Source organism: Gallinula chloropus (assembly GCF_964237585.1).
Source record: "Gallinula chloropus genome assembly, chromosome: 5".
Classification (NCBI taxonomy): Eukaryota; Metazoa; Chordata; class Aves; order Gruiformes; family Rallidae; genus Gallinula; species Gallinula chloropus.
This window is the reverse complement of record NC_140090.1, coordinates 73,976,540-74,001,750: the sequence shown is the minus strand read 5'-3', so window position 1 is coordinate 74,001,750 and position 25,211 is coordinate 73,976,540. Positions and strand designations below refer to the sequence as shown.

The window sequence follows — 25,211 nt, the reverse complement described above, 5'->3', positions numbered from 1 at the left end:
AGCTATACAAAAATGTCCTTTAGTTTCCTGGAATTTGCTAAGTTTTCAATTATACAATTTCCTTCTACATTACAAAACAATGTACAGTTTTTCCTAGTTCTGTTCAAGGTTTTTCCCTGCTCTGATATGTTCAGGATTAAGAATACTAGGTATTTTATTTCCTATTTTGTTGATATCAGAATCCACTTGTTTTATTAAAGCTCATCAAATATACCTACCACAGAGGTTTGTTCTGCTTTGGGGTATAGTAGGCTGTGTAACTATAACAGAGCACAGTACCTCCTATGTTCATTCATAGATTTGCCTCCACAAAAACTGAGGCTGTAGTAGAGCTTTCAACGGAAGCCATTTAAAAAGAAAACATTACAGAATATACAACTGTAGGTTTTGAATCTCAGACACAAGTTCCTTGACGTGTTGAAAGATGATGTTTTCGATTTCTGACTCCTGAACTCTTATCTTTACAGTCCGCAGGCTTCTGTTGTGAAATGTCTATCAGTGCACTTGCAATTGCAAGACCTGTAAAATAAATAAAGGGAAAACAAAATTTAATGCCCAGCTTTCCTGAGAAGAGTTCCAGAGCAGTGTGATGGTTCCTTTCATGACAAGTTTTTGTACTTTCCCGGAAGCAGCCAGTTTTATTTCAGAGTTAGATAACAAGTTCTCACTTTCTAATAGGCTACCTGGTAACAGTGAAGAAATGGAGGAAGAAAAAAAGCGTAGTTTAGACACTAGACTTGAAATCAGAACTGACTCCGTTGAAGTCTCTTTTTGATTTGTTATGTGATCTTAGCATCACCTCCCTTTATCACCATTATTTTGGCTATGTGGACCGGCAGCTCTCTGACATGGATTTTCTCTTATTAAATGTTTGTGCACTGCATTTACAAATGGATGAAACTATGAAATCAGAAAATAAACCAGAAATGGAGACCGCAGTTAAGATGAAACCGTACCCTTGAATATTTCCCTTGCTGTATATACACCTTCCTAATTTGGAAATATTCAGAAGTTAATACCTACCATGAAAAAAAAGATATGAAAATATCTTTCCAGAATGCATTGATTTGTGAACAGACAGTGAACCATGATGGTGTTGACCTGGATAATTTCTAAGTGATGTCAACTCACCACAACTCTTCTTTTTCAAATTCTGGTTAAGCGGTTGGTATTCATGACCTGTTACAACTTAACAGGTTATTGCATACCACCCACTTAAGACGTGGTAGTTCTGAATTTTTAAATTCACACAAGCAATCTGCAATGAAATGGATTAGGAGTATTCACCATGTTTAACAGGCAGCCTCTATTTTTTAACTTGGGCCAGTAGCAAACTATTACAGAATCCAATTTTGGCAATATTTTTCATGCATTCACTCATTACAATACCTACCTACTAAGAAACTGTGCAAAAAATATTTTTCACTAACAAGTTTTTTACTTGGAGTGTTTCAGTATCCTGAAAGAAAAATCTATTGCACAGTGTAATACTACCTTTCTTAATTCAAAAAATTGTTGCAAGAATCAATTGATGTGCATACAGTCTTCTGAAAATAAATGACACTATACTATAAAACGCTAAGTACAATTATCATTGCTGCATTTCAGGATATGTAAGAGCCAAGATTAATTAAGTCGTTTTTCCTCATACACATATATTTCCTGGCATGAGCTAGCGATGCCTTAAATTGGACTTTGATAAATTGAATTTTTGAAATCTTTGAAACACCTTTAAAGTATCAGCAGTACCCGGTATTAGCAAATTCAAGGATAAAACCTGAATAACATTTTGACGGCTGCTTACACGTGATCCTGTCCTTAGCAGCTAGGCTTAGGGAATATGCTAAAAGGAATGAATATTACTTGGAAAACAGGCTTTCCACTTTTTGTAAATGATTTTAAAATATACTTGGATGCATAATTCTAACCTCACTTTACATAATAATTAACAAAAAGGAAGAACTATTTCCTTCAAATATAATGCAGCATACTGGTATATACTGGCATGCTGTTAGAGTTCCATTAAAATTGGGTCACTTTAGAAGATCATTTTTCAAAATGTCACACAAATCATCTGATGAAATTCATTTATTATGTTCTCTACGCCCAGCACAGTTCCTTGTTATCAAAGCAATACAATTAACTGGGGGAACAATTCATTATTTCAGACTGGCAGTCTAAAGGAATTTCATTTACCAAGTCAAGCTGATGCACAGGCACTGCAAGCAAGCAGAATTTACATCAAAATACAACTGCAGATTTGATAAAAATGCTCTGGCTTAAATATTCATAAAAAAAAAAGCACACAAAAACATTCCCTTTATTTTACAGGTTTTGTGTATTAACAACAAATATGAATACATTTATAGTCATAAAGCTGGAACCATAAATTGTATAGTGTTCTGTATCTGTTAACTCAGTTTGTAAGTTATTTCCTTCACCTGCCTTTCCTGACTGCTGCCTTTTAAACACCCTACCTATCATCCCAACTCGTATTTTCCAAACCAGTGTGGTCTCCGGTTGCTTCTGACTCTTGAGTAAGGTGGCAGAAGGGAACAGGGGAGTCAGTAAACACCTCACATGGAGAACCAATGGGTCATCTCTAATAGTCTCATTTCTGGAAATTCAAGACTAGCTACAGAACCGGGCCTATTTTTAAGTTTAGTTTGTTTTTCTACTAAATGTTATAGAAATAACCTGACCTAGTTCGGTGCAGCTAAAACAATCTCTAGCTTGTTTTAGGGATATGTGTGGAAAGATCATTAAAAAGTGAGCCCAGTCAAATACGTAAGTGGAAAGTATATTTTTGTAAGAGATAATTGCATCCACAATGAGAAAAATACCAGAGAAAGCAATATGAACTTGGTTATCTTTAGCAGAACTATTGTCTTTCCTAATGGAAGTTAAATGGTAATAGTTTATTCTCAGGAAGTAAGTGTCTAATCATAAAATTACTGGTGTGTGAATTTTTTGTCTTTTTTTTTTTTTTTACAATTATGCAAAACAATTAATAAGTACAGGAATAAAATACAGCACATCAAATGAGATTGCCTTGAAAAGCACATTCCCGATTTATACACCAACAGCACTTTAATTCTGCCTTTGAACAAAAGCATCTGAAAAAGTCATTCATTTTGAGATGCTCTCCTCCCAGTCTCTGTAAAAACAGGCAGTACTATATATTTTAATTTTGCAGCAAAACAGCTTCATTAGGCGTGAAAGGTTAATTGCAGGTTTAAGTGCAGTTCAGGGAACAGTGCACGGGTCTGTAGTGAATAGCACAGTCTGCTACAGGAAGGCTGAGTGCTATAAACTGTTTGCCCTGCTGAAATGTTTTACTACCTCATTTACTAACTGTCTTCTTTTACTGCTTGTATTTGTAGTTCTTCTAAACCTTTAATAGCTACAGTTTTATTTCACTGTAATCAGATTTAAATGGAAATACCCATGCTGGGATGTTTAAACGTTTTTCCTCTGATTGTATACAGCTACATTTGAACTGATGTAAGGCTACACTATCTCTCAAAGTACAAAAAAATCCTAACATTGAAAAAGTTAGTCTTACGTGCTGGTATGCATATTTAAAACCTTTTATCCTCCTCTATTGTTCATTTTAATGAGAAATGCATTGAGTTCCTACTATCCTCTCTGTCAAAAGTAAGGGAACAAAGAATGACCTCAGGTTCTGGAGGAAAACTGGAGATGTTTTTTCAATTTAAATATGTATTATTGGGAGATAACGTTTGGATAGATGTTTTCATTTGATTAAATTCTACACGTTTTCATTGTTAAAGAGAATTAGAATGTTAAGAAAGCTGAAGACAATAACTACAACTCAAGTAGATCAATTAGATTTGTTTGATATTTTAATCAAAACTACAGTCATTGCTTAAAGTGACCTTAAACAATGAAAATAAAGCGACAGCTCCCAAACACAGATATTTAAACAGAAAAGAATGGGTAAAAGTCTATATTAAAGTAATAGTTTCACCCTTCAGCACCCAGCAGTCTTGATAGCATTTCCACTTGTTGATTCTTTACAGACATGTTACTGTACTCACCTAATAGTGGACAGAGTCCTTTGATCACAAAGGATCTGTTAGTTGAAATCTTTCCATTGTAGAAAATGCAATGACCATGCATATCTGTACAAACGCATCTAAGCAGTTTGAAGAGATACTGAGAAAGTGGTAAGAATTACAGTCTCCAGTGCCTCATGGAGGTGACCACAGCACACAGTGCAGCCAGTGAAGACAATTTCATGCTCATCAATAAAACTACCGTTTATTAAGTGGAGAATTTTTATGAGTTCTGTCATTTATAATTATTATAAATCTATAAAGAACTTTTTTTTTTGTAGATACTAAATGTATATTATGTGTGTATAAATGACTTTCATATACAAAACCACCTTTTTAAAAATACAGTCTTTATTATTTATTTGTTAATTTGATGACACAGATAACATTCACCATCAACTTTGTGGATGCATAGCAGCACTGCATACATTTATTCTTTACAGGAAATATATATGGTAGATATAGTGGCTATAATCACAGAGAAACATAACTTTCAAGATTTCAAGGAACCAGAACAAAATTTGGGATTCGTGGGAATGACACACAGAACCTTCAACCACAGACAAGCCTGGTGCTCAAGTGCCTGCTTTCCTGAAGGTTAAGATTGCACGGCCAGAGGAACTATTGTATCTCACAGTAGAGCTGAATTAATTTCTAAGTCAGAAAATAGTCGAATCCTTCAACATGTATCTGAGGGTCCTGGTCTGGCAGGTGTGCCTAGACAATATTCAGACATCAGGGACTTGGTCTTAGAGAAAAACAATTATAAGCAACTGCCAAGAAGAGTAAGTATCTTCATGACCTGACGTATAGATTTTTTTTTTTTTAATTTGAATTAGAATTTATGAAAGAACAAGGTGACAGCACCTCAAAATCACAGTTTTTTTATGGGCTTCTCTTCCTGTTTGGTGCATGCACGTGTATTTTAAGTTGACACCATTCTTACTATGGGAAAGATATATTTAAAAACCTACACTAACTAGGAAATTACTTTGGGCAAGTAACCACATCATTTTTTTTCAGTGATAATTTTTGCTAGATGGGAAGACAGCCAAGACTCCAGGAGGTATGTTTTCTTTTTTGTTATGCATATAACTTAATTAAATAAGTAAAATATGAGACAGAGCTTAAACCATAACAATAATAAACTAAATAATGATAGTATGAAATTAAATAGCCACACACTAGTAGAAAGGAGATGTCACACTCCTTTGTATTATACCCTTGGTATTTAGTAATAACAGCTATCTATAAGGGGCTAAGAAACTCTTATTCCCAGAACAGACTAATAAATTACTTGCTGTCAGTTTGTGGGAAATGCAGACTATACAATAAAGGATCTTTTACAAAACGTTCAGTCTTTCCTGATTTTTCTCATTTCAAAAAGGAAATGGCCCTACATATTTGTGTGAAATATTTGTGCTCCAAGGGGCCGGTAGTGATTTTTTAATTTTTTTTTTTTTAATATAGTCAGGCAGTTTCCTGTTTCCCTTTCAGAGTGAGATATCTCTAGTTTAGTCTGTAATCCAGGTCTGTACAACATCTGGTGCTGTTAAACTATCCCACCTGCCAGTGGCGAAGAGACAGCCAGCTTGGGCTGTTTGGTCTCTCTGGCTATGGACAGGCAGGGATTGACGATGTGTCTATGGAGCACAAGAACTTCCTGAAGGACAGGCTAATCCTGCTAATATCTTGGGACAGTTATCAAAATGCATTGGGAGAGCTCCTGTCTGTTCAGATGGACAAAAACCAACTGCAGCGACAAAGCAGACACAGTAAGGGGTTGGAGACACCATTGTAATGGGTTGGGATTGGTGCATTTTAATGTCCATTACCTGAAGCTTTTTGCTCCCACCCACTTTTCTCAACTCAAGCCCTCCTGAAAGACAAGCAGTGTAGCCTTTACTGACTACTTTTAAAAGGAGCTAATTGTATTTAGCTGGATGTACTGTCAGACCTGCACACCAATCCGACCTGTGCACCTTTCCCAGGGAAGGCAGCTCAGGCAGAAGAAAAGCACTTACACTTAACAGGTGGGAGAGAAAGCCTGAGATAATGGCTGATCCAAGCTGGGAGAGGAGCTCTCATCTGAAACTGCAGAAGAGAAGGTAGGAGGGGAATGGTAAATCATGATGGGTCTAGAAGATGAATAGTGATATTTGATGTAACAGAAAAAGGAAGTGTGTGGAGCTACTAAAAATTACTTATGTGATACAAAACATAAGAAAAAGATCTGAAATAAATGTGATCAAGACAGCAGCTGCTCAGTGTGGCAGAAATTCAGAAGTATGAGGCAGAGTTCACAGCGGCTTTTCTTTTGGCAATGGTGAAGGAAGATGGTGTTTTGGAGAGGCTGCAGCAATAGAATTTATCTAGACTATGCAGTCTGGTGGTGTGGAAGCAAAGGAAAGACAGTCAAAGTATACTTGGGCAAGACCAGAGGGACAGAAAGGGTAACAGGGTAATAATTAACACAGAAATCCAGAGTATGGAATGAAAACTTCCATTAAAGTCAAATATGTTCAGGACAAGAGGAAATGGTGTCAAGTTATGCCGGGGAGGTTTAGACTGGATATTAGGAAAAACTTCTTCACAGAGAGGGTGGTTAGGCATTGGCATGAGCTGCCCAGGGAAGTGGTCTCCATCCCTGGAGACAGTTAGATGTGGTACTGAGGGACGTGGTTTAGTAGTGGACAGCAGGTTAGGGTGATGGTTGGACTTGATGATCTAAAGGGTCCCTTCCAACCAAGACAATTCTATGGTTCTATGCATTTTCTACAAAAGAAAGTAGTTAAACTACAGGTACTTTCCTAAGATCTCTGACACATTGCTTCATTAAAAAAAAAACACCTTGAAATTAGAAAAATAAATGCCACTTTAAGCTATGATGATTACACAGCACTGCTAGGTATATCATCTAATTCTTGGACCCTATACCTTGGGGTGCTCTGGTAAAGCTTGTCACACATTTGGACAATGATATTAAGAACATGACTGACTCCAAAGACCAAAAATTACAGTTAACTGCTGAGTCTGAAAACATTCTCTCAGAAACCTTATTGACTCACTTCACATATTACAGTAGGCTTGGGGAATGGTTACATTTGGACTAGTTTAGTAATAGCTCCTAAAGCTGCAATACTAAATTTCAATTAATAAAGCAGACATCACATTTAGTCAGGAAATATATTCTTCTCACAGAATAGCAGACCTAAGAGAATTAAAGCATCTTGATGTTTTTATCTAACAAGTCTTACCTTGGCAGTAATTACAGAGAAGTGATCTACTGTTAGACCATTATTTTATTCAATAATGATAATGTTTGGACCCTGGACCACAAAGGGTAATTAGAGAAATCTGAGAATACCCTTAATTATTCCATTGTCTTTTTCAACATGGCTTCTTTTATACAAAATAAGGGCAGATTTCCATGTGCAATTTTTTCCCACTTTACAATAAAAATAAGCAACAAGTAATTACTGCATGAATAATTATACATATGATCAGACTTTCTCTACCCTGTGTTTCCTGAATATAAACTGTTGAGTTTTAAACAGGTGCATCAACAGCACAATATGTTTATATATTTTGGGGGAAAAAGCAAACTTACAAGATATATAACGTTTTCAGAAAGCTTTAAATTGAGAACATGTATGGCAAACGACCTGTAATTCACAACATAATTGTTATTTGGCATTGTTAGCAAAACATGGGGTTTGGTCTTTAACTGATGGCTAATAAGAACACTTAAAAAGGAATAATCTACTTGGAATATGCGCAAATCTCATGCAGATTAATTCCCTGATCCTCTCCCACTGCATATTACACATCATGTGTTAGAATGCAAGTAATTACACAGGTTTCTATAATGGACAGTAATATTTGAATCGTTTGGGTTTATTCTGCGCAAACTATTAAATTTTCAGTTTGATTACATTTCCTTTCTATTGAATCATTTATCCATATGTTATGAAAAACATCTCTATTTTTGTGATGCTGTGCAGCCGTTTAATTTGTTTTCAAGAAAATCACTATAAACTAATTTGCTACTCCACAAGAATTTGGTGAGATGCATTAATCATGCCAGAATCTAATTTGGTCTTGTAAACCTCTTTCAGTTAAAGAGAAAAAAAAATAATCTACTTGGAATACTGAAGAAGAACTATTTTCACTTTCTTTTAGCAATACCTGTGTAAATACAAATGAAATTATAATTGGTTTTGTTTAGAAGTCAGTACCACAGCTGTGACCCAGTTGGGGTTAGTTTATGAACCTCTCTATAGTAATTAGACACATTAAGATTACAAAAGCCTCCTTCAGACCAATACACTTGAGATTACTTGTACAGCATTATTTTACTCTTTGTCTCTATCTTCAGCAACCTCCTTTTATAGGGATCACGCACGCCAATCAGAGAAAAATTAAGATATAAAAACTGCAAAAAATTGTGAGCTTCAGTTACAACATTTTTAAAGCTTTTTACTCAAATCCATTCAATGAGGTTGGATTCTCTATCTTCTGTGATGAAAGCTAAAGCCCTACTAAAAGTGACTTGGAAGAACACCTGTGAGACAGATTTATCATTTGTATAAGCAGAGCATGATTGACACTCCATTAATAGTGCTGAACTATCATTTGATGCAATGAAGCAATTGGAGTATCTGCACACCCGTGTGTGTACATGTGTATGAGTTTCAGGGAAACTGAGAAGGTTCAAACACAACCGAGCAATCAGGAGAACATTCAGAAAGAGCAAGGCAGAGGTATTCACCAGGGGTTACTTCCCCCCAGAGGGGCCTTATTTGCAGGGGTGATTTAAAGCAGATCTCATCCAGTCTGTAGAGGAAATCTGTGGTGATTAACCTCACCAGGTGAAATTGAGTTTTTGTGAATAACTCCCTAATGTTCCATTTGGGTGATGAGGTATATTGTCAGATTTGCAGCTTTACTACTCTCCTCCTCAAGACAAAACACACAACTTCAAAGACAATAGGTTTAAGGGCCCAACAGGGGCCAATTCTGACCCCACTGGAGAGAAACCAATACTACTTTCATTATCATTTACTTTTAAGGGAGAGGATCAGAGCAGTAATCCTCAAAGATGCTGTTTCTCACTCTGGCACCATAATTTTGAAGGTGCTGGCTTTTTTTCCCCCCCCACTGTCAAAAAATTTATTTAAACCAGAAAGTGATGAATATGTTCATAGAAAAAAAATATTGCAGATTACCAGAAATTCAACAGGACTGCTGCTTAATCAGAAGTAGGCATGATATCTGCAGTGCTTTCCCATAATGCACTCTCACGTAGAAGTTTTGCTTTCTGAGGCTGATGAAGTACTGGACTTGTTTCCCATTGCCAACATACTGCTGCAATATATCATTGCTCAAACCACCCTTTGGCTTGTAATTTGGTTCTGGCCAAATAACAATGCCAGTTTTTCAGTATTCTGCTGATTTCCACAATTAGACATTCAGTACATCTCTGGCTATGTAGCCAGCAGTCACTCTGACAAAACAAACGATCTTGGGAGCGTAACGTAGAATTAAGTCAACAGGATGGAAAGTGTGCCCAGAATTTTCAACCATATTTTGAAATATTACTAAAGGGTCCTCAGGATCTTTAACACAAGGGTATTTGTAGTTTCAGTACCTATTAATACCCAAGGAAAGAAAAAAGACAAAAAAAGCCCTGTTGTTCAGTATTAGGGTAGCCCCATTACCAAAGCTACCATCAGCTTATGCAGAACACTGATTTTTATTTATTCTAGCAGAAAAGCTTGGCAAAAGGCTGAAAAGCTCAAACTATAAAAAAAACCCTCACATTTTAAAAACCGAAGATGTTATACAAATAGCCTTACCAGAATCCTGGTCAGCACTGAAAGAGAAAATTCAGAGTGGTATTCCAGCACATAGAGACCAGCTATACATCTACTCCTTTATTCTTTCCTGAATCTTCCACAGTACAGTGACAATACCGTATTATGACTTTAACAGAAAAAAATGATACACTTAGTCCTGGTTACTGTCAAAATGTATGGAAATAGAGCTCCATTTCAAACACTGTATGTTCATAATTGATTACATACATTTGGCCCTGAACAGCCAATACAGATAAATACCAGTAAAGTTATAGCAGCACAGCACCATTTCCGCGTGCGACATATGCAAGTAGAACAAATGCCTGAAACTGTGAGATAGTACTGGTATGCCTGTGTATCAGTGAAAATATATGGTATGCCCTAGGCATGCTTTCCCAGTTTGGAGAGGAAAAACTGGAAAACTGACAGTAGATGGTCCCAGCTTGATGTGTACTCACACTCCAACAAGTAGCACTTACTGTTTCATTTATTAATCCCATTGAAAAAAAACCAAAAACAAAACCCCCAAAAAACTGGAAAAACTATTCTGTTACAAAGATTACCAAACTATAAATTTTGCCATTTTAAGCATTCCTCTTGATGTCCCTTTGCATCTAGGGGATGTAACGGCAAAAACTTGAAAAAGATCCTCCTGACACACCAAATTCACATTCAGTGTTTCTCCTTTTAGGAGCAACATCCAAAAGAGATACACGAGCTGTAAAATATTCCTCTCTTGGGAGTCATAAATCTAAGCTGGATGTGCACACTGCTTTTTTATACAACAAAGTAAAACCTCTCACTTATTTTGTGTTGAACAGGACTCATGCTCCTAAATGGATGTGAAAGTAAAAGTTGGGATCCAAGTGAAAGATACAGACCAGAAATCCTCATGAAGTCCATTTCCCGGTAACATCAGCTCCCCGAAGATGCACTCAATGAAAATAAACCTTCAAATACTGAAGAGTTACTAGAACAGCCCTTCTGCATCACTAGTCATGGCAGTAAGAAATGGCAGAACTGAAACCAGGGAGAAGATGCAGCAAGAGGTACACTCTGCTTGGAACTTCCCAATGTCAGGATGGTTCTCTGAGACAACAGTCAAAATTCAGACCAATTCTGTGCATTGTTCTTCATAATATTTGCATTAAAAACTAATGTGCTGTATGAAGCACTTTGTTTCCAGGATGTGATTAAGAGCTAGTTTTGGTTTACATATTTTCAAAAAGTTTTAACTATGTGATGAAGAACAAAAAATATTTCTGTGGGACATTAGAATTTCCTCACTGCAATTTTTCCAAATCTCTCATTTAATTTTTAAAAGTAGATATTATGCTGAGTCTTCTGTTTTCTGTTTAAGTGATGACCTTTTTCCCCCTCTACTCTTCCCCACGCTTTTTGATCACACACTTGTGAAAATCTTATCTTCAGTTCTCTCATTTCCTGATTTTCTGTATTTCAATTATACTTTAATGGCTAAATATATGGTGATGATGATACAAGAGTGTGTTGTGAATGATATCTGTTTTGAAAATCCAAACTTGTGAACTGCTACAATTTGACTTGCTTTCTTCCATAGCTTCTGAAGTATCTTCTGTAATATAATAATATAATAAACCCGAAATCTGCTCTTCCCTTTGCAATGCAATCCAACATTCTGTTTCCCATAATGCTGCTACATTATGGTTTGCAGCTATAAATAATTATGCTAAGTTATAAAGATAAAATATAAAACTTTAAAGTAATACCATTAGACACCATACACTTGAGACTCTGAAGCAGCCATAAACAAACATTGATTTTCATAAAGAATAGAAAAGAATGTGACAATGAAAAGCATGGTTCCCGTTTAGGATTAATTCATCAAAAGCTTCCCGCAAGCTGGGGTGCAAAGAATGGAAATAGCAGGTAATCAGTGGCAATCTGCACCTTGTTTCTAACAGATGGGGCACCACCTCTTTTGATCTCCACCTTAAAAGGTGAGAGGGGAAGAAACTCCAGTCATGGGAGTGGGAATTTGACAATCTGTGAGGTTCAAGAATAGACGGTATTATATCCTCCAAAAGGGAAAGTATCAGGCAAGAAGGACTTTGATAAAACTCTGTAAGCTTTGTGTCTGGGTGTGTGAACTTGTTGATTTGTTTGTTCTGTCTTGACAAGCGCTCAGTACAATGGCAGTGAAATACATGGGATTCCTGGCTTTTTCCTACACTACTTTTCATTCCCTTCCAAGTAGCCCTGCATTTTCCTTTCTTATTTTTTTCTGCTTCTTGTTCCATTAAGCTTGAGTTGCCATGCTATTTAACTGTATTTAAATTACTTGCTTTTCTCTACCTAGACTTCCAACATCAGGAATTCTCTTTGTGAATCTGATGTTAGTTACCAAGACTACTCTAATTCCCTTCCATGTTCTTTCATGTCTTTGGATTGTGCTAACATGAGGAGGTGGTGGTATGGCAGGTTTCAAAAGCTGCAAACCTCTGAATAATCATTTATATTATCTGTCCTTCACCTGACTTCTCATTATAGTGGCCGAGTCTTTTCCAAGAAAAATACAGATGTCCAATATTTACAGAGATAGATAAAAATAACTGTTCACATTTCAACTATGATCTAACTATTTCTTTAAGAGTGATTAAATAGATGGTGAATAATCTAAATACAGCTATTCTTATTACATTATTTGAGCCCCATATGTGCTTTAAGAACAATATTTACTTTCAAGATTTTAAAAGCTGTGCCAACTAGTGCACATTTTTATGCAACTTTTAATCTTTGATGTGTTTAACTGTACTTTCACTAATCATTCTGAAAAAGTGACGGAAATGTGTTTTTCTCAGAGGGATGGCCTCAAGGATACAGCTATCCTTTGTGTCGGTGTGAGATGTGTATGAAGCTGCTGAAGGTCCACAGAGGCTGAGGCAGTGTGGTTTAAGTCCTCTCCAGATCCACCCAGATGGATTTCAAGGGGAGGGAAGTAGGGCCAGGAGGCTCTCTGAGGAACAAACAGCCTTTAGGGTGAGGTATGTCATTGCTGTGCTCTGCTGAAGCTGCATATGCTCAGGAATTTAGACAACTAGGATGAAGTCTCAATGCAGTCTTTACATTTTTATCTGGACTCCTATCTACCTTTCTACTTACCCAGATAAAACCAACCTATTGCCCTGAAAAGCTTGCCTCTGCTGGTCCATACCAGCAGTTGCACTATAAGGATTTTTAGTGAAGCAAATGCTTACACATTATGAACCTATTAAGGGATCTAAAGCTTGCTAGTAGAAATCTGGCTCTGATGTAAATAAGTTGCATTTTCATACATAGATTTTTTTTTGGGGAGGGGGGTTGTGGTTTTGTTTTTTTTCCCCAGAACACTGGCTCTTTCAAGTCTTATTTTAAAACTTTCATTTACAAAATCAATTTTTACTAACCTTTCCATAGTGGTTTAAATACAAAGACAAGACATGTGTCCAGAGAGGAAAAACAGAATTAAAATACTGAGCTTTTTATCTCCAAAGTGCTACACACAAATTAACTAATGCATGCTAATATAGTGATTACCTAGTTTGCCTAGGTTTAGTGCAATGACTGCGTTTCCTAATGCCATCATTGAATGAGAGATGGTTGGGTATCACAGCAAAGCCAGGACAGCTCTTCTTAAAACCTAACGTGCTTAACATTTGTGTATTCCCCATTGAAAATAATGTAAGTCTACTTAAAGTACTGAGATTATTTCCAAAAGACAAGTACTTTTGGATAAACATTTTGAAATCTAAATACACTTTTGAGTTACTGAAAGATTGCAATACTAGGCAAAACCATAATGGATTATTGTTCGCTAGATGGGATGAGGGTGGAGCTACAGACCGGGATGACTACAGTGTTCTGCATAAATTCCAGAGGTATTGGGCCCTCACAGCACCTTCTCAGGTATAAATACTACGTAAAGTACTTAGAGGAAAGCATTGTTCCCTATGCAGAGCTGCCCCTTCCCTACACCTTTGGCGAAAAAGGCAACATAATAAACAGACTTTGCCTGTGGGTTTCCCAAAGTGGTCCCACTCCATGGACAATTTCATGGCATGTACAATTCCAGTGTTTGTAGGCATGATTACATATATGTTTCTATACCTCATAATGTAATGAGGTCCAAAGCTACAGTAAAAGCCTCTGAAAGCCTTGAGAATATAAACAGTGTGTAGATATGTAATATATCTATATTATATAATATAAATATATTTTAAAAAAAACCCAAACAAATTAAATTGGTAGTGTCACAGGTATTTGTGAAGCTTTGGAATGACCACAAAAAAGCTGGCACAGTGTCACTGCTGCAATGTATACTGAACCAGCTGGGGAAAAAAAGCAATCTGGAAAAAAACCCAATATAAATATAATGAATGAGCCTTTATTCCACATATGAAAGTGTTTCTGATCCTGACAAAAGAAGGTACAATATTTATCATTCTAGGATCGCAGGGGACAAAACAACACTATTAAATTATGAGAGGGTTTATTTGTGAATTGGCATTGTTTTCTGTCCCTTGTGTTACCAGAATGATAAATGCTTTCCTTTGTGTAAGAAAGAAAAGGTCTGATACTGGCTGTGCATTCTATATATTCATGCTACAATTTTTTGAGAGCTTTGGTTAAATCCTCATAAATACCAATGTTTACATTAAATGTGCTAAAATACATTTTGGGGTGGTAGTTGGTTGTTTTTTCCTACTCCACAGTTGTATTTGAGTCTCCTTCATGATACTTTCTTTTCTAGGGCAGATAAAACAAGATTCAGTTATCAGAGTTCTTAGGATAACTGGTGGGAATATTGCAGAAGCACAATATGATCAAAGCAGACGGAAAAGCAATCCCCAAATGACCAAGGGCTAAACTGCACCAGTCCCAGAATTACAGAAAGAGCTGATGTGTATGAGACATATTAAACACTTGCATTTGAATTTTTAATATCGAAAATAAATGTCACAGCATTTTCATGAAGAATCTGTCTTGAATGCAGCTCATCTGCTCCTCCTTGCCAGGGATTATACCTTTTACTTTTTATCCACCTTTAACTCCTGCTGAACACCCAGCCCTTACAATGTCTGATAGGAGGTTATGGGGTTCTTTTGTGTTTTTCTTGTATTTTATGTTTTCAAAGGCTAGCACTCCAGTGATCACACAAGAGTTAACATAATCTGCTGCCAGTGTTTTCAAATGTGAGCGGTATCTTCTGGTTTGCACAGCTCAGGATGAATATGGTGCATCACTGTGCCATCTAATGTGACTCAGCTTTGAGAGCTTCAGGGCTTGGCTCTGCCTTTGATGCCCTAAGTACACATGGTTGAAATTTTTTTTTAGACAGTAAATACTGAGCATGTAAATAAATATATAACTAGTAATCTGATTACCAAAGATATATAAGCATGACTACAAGAAAAGATTTCTTTATAATGCTATAACTCTGTGCATGCTCTGAGTGCTGGGGAAGTATTCCTAGAACACAGCCAGTTGTATCATACCGATTGCAATTGCTAGGCTAGATGCACTTAAGAATAGCATTTTAAAGAGAAATGCTTTCTCTGTACATTATATACTACAGCATGGATGTACACCTCTTCAAAACAGTGTGATGGATTTTCATTTTCATGTTGAGTGCGGTTGCTACTACTGTTACTCAGACACCTTCCCATAACTTCTATCAGCACCAGTCAGGGATACAGCTCCTGCTGTGTTGGGTGTAATATGTGAACACTGCACCAAACTGCTTACTATCTAAACTTTTTCATTGTGCTTGAATTTTCATGTTAAAAGAAACATATTCACAGACCTCCTCAACCCACAGACTTTTAAGGTCAGGCTGAACAAGAAAAGTTACTCAGACTTTTCTTTTACGCAATAACCTATTAATCAATGAAAGCTCTAAGAATCACAATCAGGTCTCAGTTACACTGTGTAGTGTGAAAATTCAAATTATATTTCATAGAATCATAGGGGTTGGAAGGGATCATCGGGTCTAACCCCTCTGCCAAAGCAGCTCCCCAGCTCATATTGCACAGATAGGCAACCAAGACAGGTCATGAGTATCTCCAGAGATGGAGACTCCACCACCTCCCTGGGCAGCCTATTCCAGTGCTCTGTTGCCCTCACTGTGAAAAAGTTCTTCCACATGTTGGTATGGAACTTCCTGTGCCCCTTGTCCTGTCTCCACAGAGCACTGAAAAGGGGCTGGCCATTTCCCCCTGCATCTGACATCCTGTTACACAGATACTGTGCCAAGTAGACCTTTGTAAATAGCTATACTAATGATGTACAAGAAAAAGCAACCTACCTTACTCCTGCCTATCTACATTGGCCTCATAGTTCTAACACAAGTTAAAGATGCACTATTTTACATTAAAAACTGTCAATATAAATACTGTGCAGATCTGTGGAGCAATAAGACTGCATTAATCCACATTCTTTTTCAGAGAACTGGACTATATTTCTGGGAAAGCTAATAAATAAGCTGCAAAATTCAATGACTTGTATAATTAATTTTAATATCAGAATGAGTGAATAAATTTTACTCAATAATGGTTTCTGCTTAGACTTAAACATAGAATAAGTTAAAAAAGAAAAAGGAAGAAAAAAAATTTGTGGATTTGAACAGATTGCAAGATCAGTACAAAATCTCCAGAAAACTTTTAGGACCTTCACAAATGAAGTTTTGTGTAGAAATTCACACATACAGAAGTTACATTGAAAAGTCAGGAAGTTTCCAGATTTTGATAGATTTCAGGCTGGATGTGTCAAAAGATAAGTCCTGACACTGGCAGGCAGTCTCCCTTGAAAATTTTGACTCCATATACAGAGATCTTCAGGTAAACCAATTTCTACTTTCACCTCTGCCTCCAAATGCTGGTCTCAAAGGACTTCATTTCAGCCAAGACCTGTCAAAACCCCAAATGCTTTTCATTACTGAATTCTTTCTGTATGTTCTCTGTCAGCTGTGTTAAAATAATAAATTCACAACCAATTGATTTTTTTAAAAGGGAGAGAATCACTTGAACTCATCTTCTGATTTTGTCATTTCAACATGTAAAACTAGGGCCATACTTAACATTTTTTATAAGTCTTTGCTTCCTATGCCCTTTATGGGGTTTAAAGCAGCAATTAGTTCAGAAGGAGTTATAATAAAAATAGTTTTCAGTAGGATGACGATGAGACATTAGGGGTGTGCTCCAGTCAGTGCATATCCATTTAAACCATTAGTATTAATGGTAACTCAACTCACAAACATCCAACACAGACTAAAGTGCCTTGGTGTTCCTGACTAGTGCTATTAAATAATAAAATTATTTTTTATATTCTGATGTATCTGGGGAAAGTTCAGGACACTTCTATAATTCCTTTGACACAAGATTCTGTACAGGTTTTGTTAGCATCAAGGGAGGAAAATACAGAAAACCACCCTGCTGGATTAAGAAGGCAACAATGGTTATATTACTTAAAAAGTAGAGGAGAGTCTTTTCATACTGTGTGCGTAGCCAAGGAGCTTAGTTTGGATGAAGCAGTTGCAAGAACACCTTAATGGGGGACAAGAAAGCAATTAACAATGAAAAGTCACTGATGCAAAAGATAGTTCTAGAGATTAAAATCTTATTGAAACAAATGCTTCTCCATTTGATCATAATGAATTGAGCTGAAGGATCTGCAAAATCAGTTCACTGAACACATGAGAAGAAAATAATAATTTGTTACTCAATTATAGTGTAAAGCTTTCTGACCAACACACTGCTCTACAGAGTTAGTTAAATAGAACTGTGAATCTTGGGTAAACTGAATAACACAATAGGAGAATAAGGCGTAGTAGTATTTGAAACTGTGATGTGATAATTGTCAAAATATATAAAGATATGTCCACTTGTAGAGTGCTTTAAAAACACAGGAAGAACATGCTTCATTCCAAACAGATAAACAAAACATTTGAGGGCATAGCAGGAAGGATGGAGCAGGGATAGATGAATGTAATGGTGCAGGGAAGGAAGGGGCAGAGGTGGAGCAAAAATGAGCATGGGGCAACTGGGAATACTGGGAAATGAGCAAAATTGCAGAGATGGAAGTGTGAAAGAGAGAGAGAACACTAAGAAGTGAAGATTGAGAGATACACATTACATGTGTGGGAACAGACTGCTTAAATTAGAGAAATCCATCAGATCAGGGTAGATTTGGTCTCTGTAATAGGGACAGAGGTCCCAAATTCATCCCAGCTGCCTTTAGGCATTTATCTGAGACATCCAAATCTGGAAAGTATAAAAATTAGTGGAGAGGCATGTCCAAAGAGGAATCAAGACTGTAGGTGGACTGAATTTCCCTTTGACGGAAGCTTTAAAAAAGAACCACAAGCGATCAAATTAGTAACATATCTAAAATAATACACACAGATTATGTGAAACCTCTAGATTAGATAGGACTGCCATAAAAGAGATTAAAGGAGGGAACTATAAACATAAATGTCTGGAAAAATGGCTGTCACAAGGACCTGTTGGATGCCTTTTTTAAAATGCACCCACATCATTTATAGCAAAACTTGGCAATGACAGAGGTAGGTACAACAGAACAGTCAGGAGTAGTAAAGATGGCAAAAAGATGGAAAAAAATCTTTGATATTTAAATGGATTATATATAGAGACTTTTTTTATTTGCTTTGCTGCTATAGTAAAATAATGTAGGATGAAAGGTGGAGAGGGACTGTTTTTGGGAAAATCTTCATAGATTTTGGGAATTATGGACAAAAACTTATGTGCATCAGAAAGGATCAAAAAGAACTTGCAATTTGCATTTAAAAGAAAAATTTTTTAAAAACCCCCACCAACTAGCACTGTAGCCCTTCAGAGATAACTGATAACAGAGTGTTTTGCTGTTAAAAAAGGACCGTGCTCTATGCCAGGAGAGAACAAACCCTGTACAGGAACCAGACAGTGAACATATAGTCGTACATTGTGGTTCTTACTGCAATAATGAAATTAAGTGTTAGACATTTTCTGCATGACTAATCTCCCTTGATTACATTTTGAAGTTTTTCAGTGAATGGTTAATTAATGATGCACAAGGCCTCCTCTTTGTGGTTCTGCTGTCTCCAGCACGAAAGGATCTCTGGACTTCGGTGCACAGCTTCCACTATCTAGGCTCATCCCTATTAGATCGCTCCTTGTCTTCCCATTGAGGCAGGCAATAGAGATACAGTGAACCTCAACTCCCTGTGGAGCCATCATGAGATGAACTCCATTCCCTCCTCTCGAAAAGGCGGCTTTGTGGAGAATTGTTGCTGTCCAGGAATAACAGCATCACCCCATCCTGCCAGAACAAACAGGGGAAGACAAGTGGATGTTCAGTGCTAAATGAAAGGGCCTATGTGGATTTCCTATCTGAGGGACTTTGCTCCTCTCAATTTAAGAAATATTCTTCCAGTTGCTAATCTCTTCCTAAAGATACGTATACAAATGCTTACCACTGAGTCAATGTACATGCTTAAATGTTTACCCACATGGGTCTTGATCAGGACCTTACAGAGACCCATCCTGTCAATAGGGCAAGTATCTAACGCTTCACAAAAGCATCTAATAACACTTCTAGGAAATTCACAAGATTTTTTTTACTTTCCCTACAGTTCTCTTCCACAAAAACATTTGTGGAAGGAGATGATCTGCCCACAGGTTCAGGACACAAATTCAGAACTGCAGAATGACCCTCAAGCATAGCAGGCGTTTGCTTCAAAGCAATTTTCCATCTGCCTTGACGCAAGTGTGCAGAAGAAAACATTCTCTTTGCAAAAGTCTTTCACAAATAGAGGATAATATCTGGAGTGTCTAGACCAGAGATGCATGACAAGGATGTGAAGCTCTTTACAAAATCTGACTGGAGGTAAATCAATATTATAAACCTCCCCATAACAAGGGATCCATTACTGCTACAATATATAAACCAGCACTGTGCTATTCACTTGTAAGGTATGTGTCAGGAGTGGGAAATTCTGTTTTCAACTCTGGGAATATAGTGTGATACAAAATCACTGAAACTGGAAAATATTATGAGCATACACATATGTTAATAACCTTAAACAGAGTTATCTATCACAGTGTATTCTCCTGTGCTTCGGTCCCAGTGTGGTAAGGTTTACTTTAGGCTTTTAATCTGATCATGCATACCCTTAATTGTTTAAACTATAATTATAGATGTTAAATTGTTTTGCCTTCTACCAAAAAAAATGTGCTTTGGAGAGACCAAAACAGAAATTAAATGCATGTAAAATAATAGAACTATTTCAATGGCACTAATTGCAAAACAATTTTAAAAAGCATCTTTTGATGAAATAATTGTTTTAATTATACAGTATACTTAGGTTTACCAACTATAAACACTTCAGCTTTTAGCATTAAGATAATTTTGCGTGTACTGTTGTCCCACAGTTTATTTCAGAGCATAAACAAACTAGAAATATAAATCACTGCAGAAGAACAACAGAAAAAAGCAGAAGGAAAAGAGGTGATCTCTCTACATCTAACAGAGGTCTAACATAGTATGCTGTTAATGGCTATAGCTAAATAGAAGTGTGACCAGCAGGTCAAGGGAGGGGATTCTGCCCCTCTGCTCTGTTCCTGTGAGACCCTCCCCACAGTACTGCATCCAGCTCTGGCATCCCCAGGACAAAGCAGACATAGAGATGTTGGAATGAGTCCAGAGGACGCCATGAAGATGATCAGAGGGCTGAAGCAGCTCTGCTATGGAGACAGGCTGAGAGCTGGGCTTGTTCAGCCAGGAGAAGGCTCCAGAAACACCTTATTGAAGCCTTCCAGTACCTGAAGGGGCTACAGGAAAGCTGGTGGGGGGCTGGTTACAGAGGCATGGAATGATAGGACAAGCAGGAATAATCTTTAACTGAAGGAGGGGAGATTTAGATTAGATATTAGGGGATGAAACTAGATGATCTTTAAGGTCCCTTCCAACCCAAACCATTCTATGACTCTACGATAAATACAATTCCTGAATTGATAGGAGAAACCTTAATACTGGAGCACTAGTAGGGAGACCAAACCCTAGGTACTTCAGAAACAGCATCTACCTATAGACGTCTCTGAGCAGAGCTCAGCAAAGTCCTTCCTGTTGTAGAACGGTGGGTGTTCTCGCAGGAGATTTTTATAAGTGGAATTCTTCACAAAGGACAAGGTTTGCATGCCTGCCTGCCTTAAACTCACAGATTCGTAGATGGTTTATTTCAAAAACAAAAATGAGATGCTTCTTTACTGCATGCTATGGCAGACTATAAATTCGCCATGGTACATTGTCCACCGTCTCAAGAAAAAATAAATGCAATAATTCTTATCTACACAACAGCAACTTTCCACTGGGTAGGTCTTAAAGTTTTCTTTGAGGGTAACTAATACACCTAGAAAAGGTGTTCAAGATCAAATACAGTAGTAAGGAAAAAAGTATTCAATAAAATAACTATTAAATGTAATTAAATTACATCCCAGCCAAATACAAATTTGGTATTGTTTTTACTGTTGAGTGGATACAGACATAATAAATGTCTTGTGACATTTGGGAGGAAGAAGATGGGAAAGGAGATATTTGTGATATGGAATTTGGAATGAATTTGGAAAGGAGATATTATGGCAAGACATATGTCTTGTGACATTTGGGAGGAAGAAGAGGGGAAAGGAGATATTTGTGATATGGAATGAATTTGGAAAGGAGATATTATGGCAAGACATTGCACATGTAAATGTGCTCTGGCAGAACTGCAAACGCTTTTACAGCTATAAAATACTCAAATCTCTTCTCAGTTTAAAAATATATCTGTAAACAACTACTTTATATTATTCTGTGAAACAACTACAGTAACAATTACGTGTATTCTTACTGCCTACAAAAACTCAATACACAGCAGTGAGGACGTTCCTGCTTCAACACAAATCTCTTATGAAATTTCAGAACTATTGGTCCTTCACAAGACAAAGAAAAATCCTGTGCTCTGACTGCTGAATCAGTGTAAATAGAGCAAAACCAGGGGAACTGCTTGGCAGGATTTTAAGTAGTCTCTTATCTCCACGCTGCATTCTTGCTTGTACTGCACCACAGTACATGCACAACACTTGTGTGTTGGTCTTGCTCTCAACTTGTAATCCACCAATCAACCTGGTTGAAGGATGCCAAGAACTACTGTATCTGTTTAACCTTTCCCATCTAACATTTGAATTTTTTTCTAGCAGAAAAAAATGTAATTGATCTTTTTTTAAGGAATATTTTTTTAAATAGTATTACTGATTAAGAATATTTTCAATTCATTGAACTTCCCTTGAAAATTGTTCTGTTACCAGGGAAAAAAATATCTTCTACAACATACATATTTTATTAAGACATAATGTTGAAGCCTTTGGGAGAGCTGTGGGTTATATGTTCAGCTGGTATCAATGGCTGCACTCTACTACAGGCAATGGGTTAATCCCAAGCTTGGCTAGCTGGGTTCTCTTTCTGCCAGGCTCACAAACATCTGTAGTCCTAATTGATTTACTTGCGATAGCTATACTGTAAAACACATATGCACACATATATGGGTTTATTTCTGCTATTTTCAGAACTTTGATAAGATATTGTTACTGTCTTGTATTTGTTCACTTTAAGGATTATCATCTCAGAGAATTCACAGTCCTCAGATGCAAAAGTTTTATTTTTTAACTTTACTTTTTGACTTTCAATTGTTCATCAAATATTCCTTTTCTGGGATATATTATGTAACATTGGTCAAAAACATGCAACAAAAATGTTTGCAAATAAAAAAAGTCATAAGGTTGATAGAATCTCTTTGCACAGACAGAGACATCTGATGATTACGGGGCACATTTTCATCACTAACAAAAGTTTATTGGTTGTATCTTTAAAACTGACAGTGTCTTTCAGGATCTATCAAATGTATTATAACATAAGCTATCAAAATGAATAAAATATAAAGTGCATACTTCTTAGAGACATAATTTCCAAGCACGTAAACTTTTATCTTACTTTTGGAAAAATGTCAAATCACTTGGACCAGCACTTTTAAAAATATGATTTATGAAAAAGGCTTATTTTTAGTCTCTGAGAACTACATAAAAGTCCTTCAAACAGCAGGGCTACCACAACTTCTAACAGAGAAAGTAGTAAAACAGGTGACGGATGGGAACAGGTAAGACAGAATCATGGTCCCTGCACTCAATCAAATGCATCTGCATTTGGTAAATAGCTCTAAGAATGAAAGTTCCCAATTTGCATTCAGCAGATCGGATGTTTGCAGCACAACAGATGCTGCCACACTAAGGTGCCAGCAATAACCTAGTGCACAGAGGGATGCTCTGAATGTACAGATAGGTGAGGACCTCACGGCTGAAGTAAAGAGGTTGATATGAGAACAGTCCAGTCATGCAAAAACACACTGCTCTCTTAAAGCCTCCTCAATGTAGGAATCATAGCATGCAATATTAATTATTTACACTGCACTCAATACATGACATTGTTCTTGCATTACGTCAAATGTTAGAGCTTCTCAAGGTGATTTCTTCTGAAAAACCAGTAGCTACTACTAAGCCTGGCCAGCCTTTCAGCTGTATAACATCCCAGTTACTTAACACATCTATTCGACCCTGGCTCTATACAGGCTCACCTTACATTAGTCCCATACTTGCTGGCCAAAGGTACAGCTGCTAAGTACCTCGCCATACTACATCTGACCGGCTGAAATAAAATACAATTCAGCTATATTTCAAATGTTGTTATTAATCTCAGCCAAATTCAGCTACCTAGAGTGAGGTGACTAGACTAAGCTAATCATCTAGGCTCCCTCTGTAGACATCAGAGGAGCTGGGCTGCCTCAAGAGTGAGATTTACGAGACAACTTTTTTTGAGCTCATGTAATAGAATACGACAAGATGTCCTCTCCAAGTGCTTCATTCTTTCTGTTGACTACCAAGGAAACTTAGATTAATTTAGATTAGAAACCTAACTTCTGGATGAATGCAAGACAGCTCCTGGTTATTTTGATATAGAATCAGTTAAGAACAGCTGTGGGAGCAGCCTTATACAGACAGCATTAAAGATAATTCTTGCTTCAGGCAATTCACAAATTAAGCTAAACTAAATTCCCATTTCAGCTATAAAACTATTTTAAAAGATGTTTTTTGGGTTCATACTGTACATCTTAATGGGAGAAGGGTGCCATATGGAGGGATTTCATTTTGTCAAGAGATGCTCAGTGCTCTCATCTTCCCTATTATGTACAACATAGAAATTGAAAGCAAACATAAAGCTTATCATATATTCTTGCAAGTAATTGTCATTTTAAATACAGAGAACTCTATTAATATAGAAATGGGATACCGAAATACTGAAGTGAGAGATCTCAGAGTAAAGGCTCAGTTAGCTCCGTTAACGCCATCTAGCTGTGTGTAGTTATCTTACATTTATTGGTTTGCATACATGGGTCATGGATCTTTAAATTGTCATGTAGTATTTTCTGAGGATCATTTTCAAAGAGAAATTGTAATTTGCCAAACACAGCTGGCATATAAAATAATAGCTAATGTAACCGTATGATGAAATTGCTGTCAAGTTGTTTACCAACTGTCCAGTACGATCAAACATGGTCTTGTGATTATTTTCCTGTTAGGCTTGAGAAAAGAAATTTATCTGACTTCCAAATCCAAGCTTTTGTTCCAGTAGCCTTTGAATTTTGTGCCCACAAAAATATTTTGTAACCCCCTTGGCCAAACAAAGGATTTCATGCACTCAAAAGCAAGTATCATCAAACTCTCCATGGCCAAGAAGCGTCTCCTGATATGACAGAGGATAAATCCTTCAATGATATTGAGAAGGAGCAGTCTTTGGAGGGTGCTCCACACTTACAGAGTATGTTGGTAGTATTGCTACTACTTGTGTGCTTTCTGCTGGTTTCCCATTTTCTATGCCCTAAAACCCGAGATGTTTGGCTTTGTTTCCAAAGCCCTTCCCCATCAAGCTGCTTAATTCTTAGAAGGAGTTCCCTACAGACGTCGGCAAAGCTGTCTTAATTATCTCATTTCAGATCCTGTCTTTGATACGTTGCTTATAGAAAACTCATAGCTGGCCTGCTGCTCTCCTTTGAACACTGACTTTTTGGCTGACCAGTACTGTCACATTGCTTCCTTATGCTCCCCCGTCTGTCTAGCCCCATCTGTTGTCTCTTGTTTCGCACTTAGATTATAAATTCTATGGCAGCAGAAATGCCTTT

General features: G+C 37.0%; 1 protein-coding gene across 1 annotated transcript in view; it reads right to left on the bottom strand.

The window, feature by feature from the left end:
• Positions 1-394: 394 nt before the first annotated feature.
• ATRNL1 (attractin like 1) overlaps positions 395-25,211 on the bottom strand; it is a gene marked incomplete at both ends in the record, with an annotated part of 499,083 nt that continues 474,266 nt past the window's right edge. Inside the window, one exon of the mRNA XM_084265269.1 lies at positions 395-519. Coding sequence (XP_084121395.1) covers positions 395-519 — 125 coding nt within the window. The remainder of the gene's footprint in view (positions 520-25,211) is intronic.